At 42.9% G+C, this 11,603-nt stretch overlaps 1 protein-coding gene across 1 annotated transcript; it reads right to left on the reverse strand.

Moving 5' to 3' along the window:
* Positions 1-658: 658 nt before the first annotated feature.
* LOC124377366 (NLR family CARD domain-containing protein 3-like) lies at positions 659-10,347 on the reverse strand. The gene is made up of 8 exons (XM_046836806.1): positions 10,055-10,347; positions 9,398-9,514; positions 8,464-8,580; positions 8,032-8,082; positions 6,070-7,804; positions 3,320-3,737; positions 1,764-2,125; positions 659-961 (listed from the first exon to the last, which is right to left on the reverse strand). The coding sequence occupies exons 1-8, from the start codon at positions 10,105-10,107 to the stop codon at positions 659-661; spliced, it is 3,156 nt and encodes a 1,051-aa protein (XP_046692762.1). The 5' UTR covers positions 10,108-10,347.
* Between the last annotated feature and the right edge of the window lie 1,256 nt (positions 10,348-11,603).

The raw sequence follows: 11,603 nt of genomic DNA on the forward strand, positions 1-11,603 counted from the left end.
AATAGAGGTAATGAATTGTTGACCACATTATTCTTCAATAAATAATACAAATACTTATTAGGTTTATTGCCATGTTCATACAATCTTTGCTTTGAAAATACTATTTTTGTGTTAGCCTGCTGCGATAACAACGAGTCTAAGGAGGCACGTATTGCACTCAGTTTCTCCAAATTAACAGAAGAAGGATCATTTACACTTCCCACTAACATGTCCAGTATTACCATAGAATGAACAGAAACAACAGTATTACTGAAAGTACAACTGGAGATATATTGCAAAATTGTACTAGGAACAAAAAAGGATTAATTTTAGAATACGACTTATGAGGAGGGGAGTAAAATTTAAATTCTGTGTGCAGTGGGTTAAGAGTACGCCAGACATCAGTGTAACCCAACTCTTCACACAAAGCAGATAAAGTTTTAGATAGCTTAGGGGGAGGGCAATTCTTATAAGGGGGCCTATTCAATAAAGGATTCAACAAACAGTTAGGCACCACAAGGCGAAGTTTAAACAACACCCCCAGTTAAGAATCAGACACAGAGTTGAGCGGAGGAGAACTGTCATTTGCAGCAGGTCGTACATGCTGCTCCTTCTGAGTAATAAACTCTAAGACCGCTGTAGGTGTGCACAGAACCTTGATGGTGTTCACAATGGTTACTCACTGCTTAGCTGGGTAGAACATTGCATAGCGAGCTCCAATCTCCTGCAAGCGATGTTTAGCCGAATCAAATTCCCTGCGCTTATGGAGCACAGCGGCGGAGAAATCTTGATAGAAAGACACTTTACTGTTCTCAAACTGCAGATTTTCATCCATAAACAACTTTCTACTTGCATCGAGAATCCTCTGTTTGTCTCTGAAGTTATGCATGCACACCACCAACAGTCTGGGTCTCTCCTTGACACCTGGTCTGGAAGCTAGAGTGCGCTGAGCCCTTTCAAATTTGATATAGCTACTTTTAGTCTGCAAATGAAGAAAATCCAGGATCCATTTCTGGAGAAATGACACCGTGTCAGAATCTTCTGCCCCCTCTGATAAGCCAAAAATGCGAACATGTTTGCGCCGTCCTCTGTTCTCTAAATCATCTACGTGATCAGTGAGTAATGCAGCTCCACTTTCAAGGGCCGAAACACAGACCAGTAAACTCTCTGCTAACTTTGGGACTAAAGGAAACCGCTGCTACTCCCTGTCCGCCACCTTGCACCCCCCCTGTCTCTGTTTCTTATTAAAATTTCTCCATATGTCACAGAGATCGTGGGTCTCCACCAACTCCCACAGATGCTTAATGGGAAGCAACATGAGGCTCTGCATGATTTCTGTCCATATTGTCTGATGTACAATTAAAATCTCCCAAAACTAAAAACTCTGCAGTGCTGCAGTTCAAAATAACATTGTTGAGTTTGTGTAAAAACTTCATTCTCTCCACTGCACTGGTGGAAGCTGTCAGAAAGTTCAGGTTATAGGATCCAAGGCAGATGCAAAAGAAGCAGGAGAGAAAGGCTGTCGATTCAGGGAGTCGATTCAGGGAGCCGATTCAGGGAACGATTCAGGGAGCTGATGTGCGCGGAGGGTGAGGATTCCGAGCCGAAAACGGGATCGCGTTCAGCGCATGCCATCATTACTGTCTAATTCAGCTTCATCTGCCTTCAACTCTTTTTTGGCCTGTTTTTTCCCCTGACCCTTACTTTGTTTCTTTCTCTTTGTTGGAACTTTAAAAAGAGGCTCATCATCCATCTCCACGTCTTCTCTTGCATGATGTAGTGACTGGTGCCTCCTGGTGACAGCTCTGCACCCCTGGGCCTGCCTCTGCCAGCGCAGGCAGCTCTAGCACTGCTTCAGAGTCCACTGTGACATTCCCAGTTTTACTCGGCTTTTCCCGGTCCGGTTCGGCCGAGCAGGGCTTCTCCTGGTGGGGTTCGGCTGAGCAGGGCTTCTCTGGGGTGGTTATGTAGTTAGTGGACCTCTGCTCTACAGGCTGAGCTTGGGGCTCACGCTCCCTAGGCCCTGGTGCAGCAGCAGTTACGGGGCTTTCAGCAGCAGGCCGAGCTGAAGCCACAGGGGGAACGACTCCAGCAGGTTCAGCTGCTTTCTTGCCTCGATCGCTTGGAGACACCAGGGTCACTCTGTCTTTCGGGACAGGCGAGCACAAGATGCCCTAACTGACCACATTTAAAACATTTAATTTCTGAATTGGTGGAGACAAAAATGTTGTAGTCAAACCCATCAAATCTTCAACACCCTCATGCTCACCCTTTCCTCATGCATGCGCAGAGAGAGATGTGTGTGTGTGTGTGTGTGTGTGTGTAAGAAAGAAAACAGGACATTTGTATGTAGTTTGTGTTACTGAAAGTGAACTCTAACAGTTTCACAGTGATTTCAGACACATTGCAGTGGTTTTAAGACACGTTTTGTGCTGCAGCTTTACACATACGTACATCAGACCCAAAGCCTCTGTGACAAATCATCAGTGTGCAGTGAAAAAAAACAAACTTCCTTCTCAGAACATTGATGCTGAACCTAAAAGCTCTGCTCCAGTCTCACTATTAGAGAATGTGTGTTACTGAGGAGCAGGTCATGTGACTCTCAAAGAGATGATCTTACCTCAGTATCTCCAGTTTACAGTGAGGATTCTCCAGTACAGCAGAGACACACTTCACTCCTGAGTCTCCTACTTTATTCCAAGACAGATGCAGTTCTCTCAGGTGTGAGGGGTTTGATCTCAGAGCTGAAGCGAGAGCAGCACAGCCTTCATCTGATACTCCACAACCACACAACCTGCAGATACACAATGACACACACTTCACTCTCTCAGTTTCTCCATATGTCACAGAGATCGTGGGTCTCCACCAACTCCCACAGATGCTTAATGGGAAGCAACATGAGGCTCTGCATGATTTCTGTCCATATTGTCTGATGTACAATTAAAATCTCCCAAAACTAAAAACTCTGCAGTGCTGCAGTTCAAAATAACATTGTTGAGTTTGTGTAAAAACTTCATTCTCTCCACTGCACTGGTGGAAGCTGTCAGAAAGTTCAGGTTATAGGATCCAAGGCAGATGCAAAAGAAGCAGGAGAGAAAGGCTGTCGATTCAGGGAGTCGATTCAGGGAGCCGATTCAGGGAACGATTCAGGGAGCTGATGTGCGCGGAGGGTGAGGATTCCGAGCCGAAAACGGGATCGCGTTCAGCGCATGCCATCATTACTGTCTAATTCAGCTTCATCTGCCTTCAACTCTTTTTTGGCCTGTTTTTTCCCCTGACCCTTACTTTGTTTCTTTCTCTTTGTTGGAACTTTAAAAAGAGGCTCATCATCCATCTCCACGTCTTCTCTTGCATGATGTAGTGACTGGTGCCTCCTGGTGACAGCTCTGCACCCCTGGGCCTGCCTCTGCCAGCGCAGGCAGCTCTAGCACTGCTTCAGAGTCCACTGTGACATTCCCAGTTTTACTCGGCTTTTCCCGGTCCGGTTCGGCCGAGCAGGGCTTCTCCTGGTGGGGTTCGGCTGAGCAGGGCTTCTCTGGGGTGGTTATGTAGTTAGTGGACCTCTGCTCTACAGGCTGAGCTTGGGGCTCACGCTCCCTAGGCCCTGGTGCAGCAGCAGTTACGGGGCTTTCAGCAGCAGGCCGAGCTGAAGCCACAGGGGGAACGACTCCAGCAGGTTCAGCTGCTTTCTTGCCTCGATCGCTTGGAGACACCAGGGTCACTCTGTCTTCGGGACAGGCGAGCACAAGATGCCCTAACTGACCACATTTAAAACATTTAATTTCTGAATTGGTGGAGACAAAAATGTTGTAGTCAAACCCATCAAATCTTCAACACCCTCATGCTCACCCTTTCCTCATGCATGCGCAGAGAGAGAGATGTGTGTGTGTGTGTGTGTGTGTGTGTGTGTAAGAAAGAAAACAGGACATTTGTATGTAGTTTGTGTTACTGAAAGTGAACTCTAACAGTTTCACAGTGATTTCAGACACATTGCAGTGGTTTTAAGACACGTTTTGTGCTGCAGCTTTACACATACGTACATCAGACCCAAAGCCTCTGTGACAAATCATCAGTGTGCAGTGAAAAACAAACTTCCTTCTCAGAACATTGATGCTGAACCTAAAAGCTCTGCTCCAGTCTCACTATTAGAGAATGTGTGTTACTGAGGAGCAGGTCATGTGACTCTCAAAGAGATGATCTTACCTCAGTATCTCCAGTTTACAGTGAGGATTCTCCAGTACAGCAGAGACACACTTCACTCCTGAGTCTCCTACTTTATTCCAAGACAGATGCAGTTCTCTCAGGTGTGAGGGGTTTGATCTCAGAGCTGAAGCGAGAGCAGCACAGCCTTCATCTGATACTCCACAACCACACAACCTGCAGATACACAATGACACACACTTCACTCTCTCAGTTTCTACACATTACGCATCCTGTGTGTTCTCCCTCGTTCCTACAGTGTTGGTGTGAGAACCATTTACAGACACTGATGGAAGTCGGACTACAAAATGGACAGATTTCATTTGAGTAAAAAAAGTTGCAGCAGATTTCTCCAGGACTTACAAAGTAAATCAAAAATATATAATTAATCAATAAAAATAAATGAATTTAAAGATGATTTAATAGAGATAAATATTTGTACTGCACTTTGATTCATCTCAGACTGCTGACACAAGAAAACTGCAGTAAATGACCAGTAGGTGGCAGTGTAAGGTGTATTTCAGCTCATGTTCACAGCAGGGGATTAGAAGTAGAGCAGCACTAATGACCAAATGAATGTGGAGGAAAAAACAGAAGGAAATGTGGGATTTTTTACTCTTAGAAGAGCTTAAACATTTGCAGTTCAATAAAGAAGTTGTAAAAGAAGATGAGATGAAGGAGAGCAGCAGCACAAACACACGTCGCTCTGAGAAACAGAGAATGGAACTGGCAAGTCCAGAGCAATGCAAGCTGACACACACTTCATCATTCTGCAAATGGAGCAGAGGGGAATCTCTGACAATGAAGAATAATATGGTAAGATGTCTAGAAACAGGTTGAAAAAGCAATGATGATGATTTGAAGATGAGGTGTGTGTTATGGTGGACCGTCTCCCTTCTCTTGTCCAATCACAAGATAATATTAAACCTGACCAATGATTATTGCTGTGATTGAGATTCCTGTCATTATGTGTACAAGAGGTGTAAAGGTATTGTTGCTTTCTGTTCAAAGTCATGAATCAGGTTCTTTCTCTCTGTTTAACTGGAGTTTTATTCACACATGGATCTAATTCTCAGTGCATTAATGATTAGTGGAAGTGAGAAGTTTCATTACTGATAGATTTGTTCTGGATGTTGTACTGCTACAGCAAATTTTACCTGAAAAACAACACTGTATAGAACAATTCACTGCAGCTTTTAGTGAGTTCCTGTGTTTCTCAGAGAGATGATCTTACCTCAGATCTTTCACTTTACACTCAGGATTCTCCAGTAGAGCAGAGAGACGCGTCACTCCTGAATCTTCTAGTTTATTCTCGGACAGATTCAGTATATTGACAGTCAGATGCAGTTCTCTCAGACTGGAGGTTTCTGAGTTGAGCACTGAGGTCAGAGCTTCTCCACTTCTCCATGTAATTGCACTGCATCTGATACTGAAGGAAATAAAAGATAATGAACAGAAATGCAGAAGATCAAACAAGTTCTCAAAGCTTCACTGCAGCGTCTCACTTTCAACATCACACACATCAGTTGAACACAATGATTAAATGGTGGAATAATAATAAGAATTGACAGTCGGAGATGTTCAGATTTGGCTTGGCGAGAGTTTCAGCTGAGGAACATCACACACACGTTGTATAAACATGGAGGATGAGATCCGGGAATCCAAATGGGAAAGTAAGAGAGTCTGATCTAAAAGGTTTCTAAGAGAAGAAAGGAAAAAGTCTAAAGAGTCCTGCAGAGTTCGATTCATCTGAACAGCTCAGACCTGATTTGTTCTCAACACTGTTACAGTTTCATTTAGCTTCACTTACATTGCTTTTCTGGATGCTGCAATCACAGGCATCACTCTCACAAGAATCTCATCTCTGATCTTATCTGGAGTGATGTATTTATTCAGGTCAAATTCCTCCAGATCCTGTGCTGATGTCAGTAACACAAACACCAGAGCAGACCACTGTGAAGGAGAAAGTTCACTTTGTGCTCCAGATTTCAGATACTGCTGGATTTCCTCCACTAGAGAATCATCACCCAGTTCATTCAGACAGTGGAACAGATTGATGGATTTCTCTGCAGGAAGATCTTCACTGATCTTCTCCTGTACATACTGAACTATTTTCTCTTTGTTCTGGGAGCTACTTCCTGTCTGTGTTACTAAGAAATGTAGAAGTTTCTGATTGGACTCGAGTGAGAGACCCAGAAGAAAGCGGAGGAAAAGATCCAGATGTCCAGTCTGACTGTCTAAAGCGTGATCTACAGCACTCCTGTGAACATCTGAAAGTGTCCTACAGTCCTGATTCTGTTTAAGACTATTTCTCTGTTCCTTCATGAAGGTCAGGTGCACATACAGAGCTGCGAGATGTTCCTGAATGCTCAGATGAACAAAGCAGTACACTTTACTCTGGTGAAGCCCAAACTCCTCTCTGAAGATCTGCGTACACACACCTGAATACACTGCTGCTTCTGTCACATCAATGTCACACTCACTCAGGTCTTCCTCGTAGAAGATCAGGTTTTGTTTCTCCAGCTGCTGGAAAGCCAGTTTCCCAAGTTTGAGAAGCATTTCTTCATCTCTCTTCTGCTTCTGTAGGTACTTCTCTCTTATGATGTTGGTCTGAACGATGAGGAAGTGTATGTACATTTGAGTCAGAGTCTTGGGGATCTCTCCACTCTCTGCTTTACCCAACATTCTCTCTAAAACAGCAGCTGAAATCCAGCAGAACACTGGGATGTGGCACATGATGTAGAGGCTTCTTAATGACTTCAGGTGTGTGATGATCTTATTGGCCAGGTTCTGATCACTGATCCTCTTCCTGAAGTACTCCTCCTTCTGAGGGTCATTGAACCCTCGTACCTCTGTGACTCGATGGACACACTCAGAGGGGATTTGATCAGCTGCTGCTGGTCTGGAGGTGATCCAGATGAGAGCAGAGGGAAGCAGGTTTCCTTTGATCAGGTTTATCAGCAGCACATGCACTGGTGCTGATTCAGTTACATCACACACTCTCACTGTCTTCTGGAAATCCAGAGAAAAACGACACTCATCCAAACCATCAAAAATGAACAAAACCTTCTCCAACCTGGAAATGTCCATTTCTTTCATCTCCTTAAAAAACACATGTAGGAGCTCCACCAGACTCAGTTTCTGCTCCTTCATCAAATTCAGCTCTCTGAAAGGAAGTGGGAATATGAGGTGGACGTCCTGATTTGTTTTTCCTTCAGCCCAGTCCAGAACAAACTTCTGCACAGAGACTGTTTTTCCAATTCCAGCTACTCCCTTAGTCAGAACTTTCCTGATGGGTTCTTTATCTTGTTCAGATAAGGGTTTTGTCAGAACTCTCCTGATGGCTTTGTCTTGTTCAGGTAGGGGTTTAAAGATGTCACTGCATTTAATTGGTGTGTCCTCAGTTGGGTTCCTCCTGGATGCTGCCTCGATCTGTTTCACCTCATGTTCTTTATTGACGTCTCCACTGTCTCCCTCTGTGATGTAGAGCTCTGTGTAGATCTCATTCAGGAGTGTTTGGTTTTCCTGATTTAGCATCAATCCATTCAAACACTGAAACTTCTTCACCAGATTAAGCTTGAACCTCTTCTGGAATTTATCTGCAGCAGTGGATTCTGGGTCGTGTCTGTGACAGGGTGAAGAAGGAAGACATGGTGAGACATGGGCTCCAATGATTAGAGGAGAAGTTCACATTTTTCCTGCTAAATAGATCTTTATGATGTTTTCGCTGTGGATTTACTTTATTTTACTGGAGGTTTTCTATCATCTAATCACTCTGTAGTTACTAACAGCAGAGAGCTTTAGAATAGCAGTGTGTCAGTGTCACAGTCATGGTGTTGGTTTTGATTGTACCCTGTAGCTGTGATGATCTTCTCTCTTCTGTCTCCTGCCTTCTGTAGAACACTGGGAACAAAAATAACAAGTGTTAAAGATCTCAACGTTCCTCACTTTAATACTGGAGTCTAAACCTGAACACAAATTGTACTACAATAATTGTAGTGAGAGCAGGAACACTTGGAGAACACAGAGCTGAATACAACTCCAACATTGTGCACCTGGAGAATTAAATGTGCTCCTGTTTTCATTTCACACTTTTTCTAACTTTTCTATTCTTCCTACATAAACCTCCAAAAGTATTGGAACAGGAAGTCCAGTTATTTGGGTTTTTGCTCGACACTGAAGACATTTGGATTTGAGAGTAAAAGATGAAAATGAAACAAAAGATCAGAATTCCAGCTTTAGTCATTAACTGTGACTGTAAATATGAGAATTATTGAAAGATACCTGTGTACAGGTGAGGAGATTCCAGTTCTAAAATTGAGAGGAAGATCCATAGACCGATCACTCTTCATGGAGACACAGCTGGGTTCTGCTGAGTGTGATCTCTCTCTCTTTCCTTTACTGTTTAAAATGATAGAAATGTACATAAGACAGAATTTCATTGTTTAAACATTTGTAGATGAATTTGTATCATAATGTATCACAATATTACTGTTAACTCCTCAAATGTATTACATTTAACTTTAAATAATTTTGCACAATTAATTATAACACAATTGTGATGTTTGTTGGTGAGATTGTATTGTGGACACATACTTTCTGAAAACAGTTTGCAGATTTTCCGTAACAAAACAAATAAAAACACCAGATAATCTTAGTTTAGGCAGTGCTCGTGCGGTGTGCGTGTGTGTGTGTGTGTGTGTGTGGTCACGTGATTTTAAGGTGTGCGTCGTGGAGACCAGGTGCAGGTGAATACCGAGCAGATCGACACTGAACTGGTGTCACACACTTGCGGTAATGAACATCTTTCTCGTATTCATGCCGAAACACACACACACACTTGCGGTAACACACATCTTTCCTCATCCTCATGCAGGGACACACACACACACACACATAATGGAAATGGGCAGCGGCAGGACATTGGGAGTTTATTCGTGTGCTGAGTTTCCCCGCTGGTTCCTACTCCTCCTTCCTGTCCTACAGATTACCCTCACTTTCCGGATTACCCGTTTCCTTAGGGACATTACCTTTCTTACGGATAATACTTTACTAAATGGATTATACTTCCCTAAAGAATTATACCCGCATCACGGACCAAACCTGCATTACAATTCGTAACACTCCCTGTTCTCTGTTTGTGTGCTGAATGATTCCATAAACATGAAAGAGTCACGTTCGTTTCCGACTCGTGGTTGCCACCTGACAGAGATGTTACCTGTGTACAGGTGAGGGGTTTTCATTACTGAAGTAGAGAGGATGCTCCATAGACCCATCACTCTTCATGGAGACACAGCTGGGTTCTGGGGAGTGTGACCTCTTTCTCTTTCCTTTACTGTTTAAAATGATAGAAATGGACATGAGACAGAATTTCAATGTTTCTAAGATTTGTAGACGAAATTGTATTATAAGTTAGAATCACAATATTTCTGTTTAAAAATTCATTATAATATTTCTCACTTCTTACACACTAGGAATAGTAGCATACAGAACACAGATTGTGAACAGGAAACAAACACCCCTGCAGTATAGTTCCTTAAAAATCCAACCCTTGTTTAATTTAACTTGAAATACAACAAAATGCTAATAGTAGCAGATCTCCATAGTGCTGCTTATATTTACTGGAATAGGCTAAGAGCAGAAACAAACAGATCTTCACAAAGAGACAATGGAAACATGGGAGTATAAATACAAAAACTAATCAAAAGGCAAAAAATAAACAGTTGTGGGACATTATTTCATCAACCATTTTTTTTTTTTTAAGTGAGTGCTAAAGATTTATTCTTACCATAAATATTAGTTATTATTTCTATAGAAACTCCATAATGCATATATGAACAGTTCATTAGTAAAACACTAGAACATGGCAGGTTACCAGTCTTTTGAGGGTGAGGTCACATGATCTGTCCCCTGATCAGGGATCTCCATTTTTCAATGCTCGTGTACACGCAGAGTCCTGAAGACGCCGATCTCTTCTGCTGAAATCAATCACATTCCTAGAAAACACAAAAACAAACATGCAGTTAAAACTGGGGAAAATCTTCCTCTAAAGTCCCTTAAGAGGTGAAAGCCTTAAACATATACACAGACGCCTCATTGGCTGCTTTGGTCCATTGCTGCGATACGCCAATGCTGATGCAGTCTTGGTCCAGGTGAGAGTTTCCTGCAAACAAATGCACCAAAACAGCATATATATAACAACATAACAATAACAGAGTCCTAATAGCAATAACCATACAAAAAAATAGAGATTTTCTGACGATTAATAGAAATTATATAGTATTCAATGTTAACCCAGTCATTAGGGTTGCACTCAAGCCCGGATAAATGAGGATCCGGTAGAAATCAGAGATTTACACCGGATCGGTCGAGGCCCAAGTTACGGGCATCTAGGTGAAGGGAACAGAGGTGATGAGGAGATGATGGGTAGGTGTGGCCTTAAGGAGAGGAATGTGGAAGGGCAGATGGTGGAAGATTTTGCTAAAAGAATGGAAATGGCAGTTATGAACTTATTTTAAGAAGAAGGAGGATCATAGGGTGACATAAAGAAGTGGAGGGAGGGGCACACAGATGGACTATGTTCTCTGAAGGAGATTGGAGACTGTAAGGTGTTGGCAGGGGACAGTGTAGCTAGACAGCATCGGATGGTGGTCTGTAGGATGGTTTTGGAGGTGAAGAGAAAGAGGAGGAGAGTGAGGACTGAAAGAAGAAAAAGATGGAGGAAAATTAAGGAGGAAGAGTGTAGTGTGAGGTTCAGGGAAGAGGTCAGACAGGGGCTCAGTGGTGGTAAAGAGGTGCTGGATGATTGGGAAACTACTGCATAAGTGATGAGGGAGACAGCGAGAAACATACTTGGTGTGACATCTGAAAATAGAAAGGAGGACAAAGAGATGTGGTGGTGGAATAAAGAAGTGCTGGAACATATAAGGAGAAAGAGGTTGGAAAAACAGTATTGGGATTGAGAGAGATAATAAAAGTAGGCAGGAGTACAAGGAGATGCAGCAGCATAGGCATATGAGGAGATGTATGAGAGGTTGGACATTAGGAAGGAGAAAAGGATTTGTAGCGATTGGCCAGGCAGAGGAGCCGAGCTGGGAAGGATGTGCTGCAAGTTAGAGCAGTAAAGGATGGAGATGGAAATGTGTTGACTAGTGAGGAGAATGTGTTAAGAAGATGGAGGAATATTTTGAGCAGCTGATTTGAGCAGGAAAATGAGAGAGAGAGAGAGAGAGAGAGAGAGAGAGAGAGAGAGAGAAGGTTGGATGGTGTGGAGATGGTAAGGCAGAAAGTAGATAGGATTAGTAAAAGGAAGTGAGAGCAGAGATTAAGAGGATAAAGAGTGGAAAGTCGGTTGGACCAGATGACCTGAGATGTTGTATGGTTTAGAGACAGTGAAATTGAGTAAAAGACAGGAGGTAGTGCTG

This window comes from Silurus meridionalis, chromosome 23 (genome assembly GCF_014805685.1).
Source record: "Silurus meridionalis isolate SWU-2019-XX chromosome 23, ASM1480568v1, whole genome shotgun sequence".
Lineage (NCBI taxonomy): Eukaryota > Metazoa > Chordata > Actinopteri > Siluriformes > Siluridae > Silurus > Silurus meridionalis.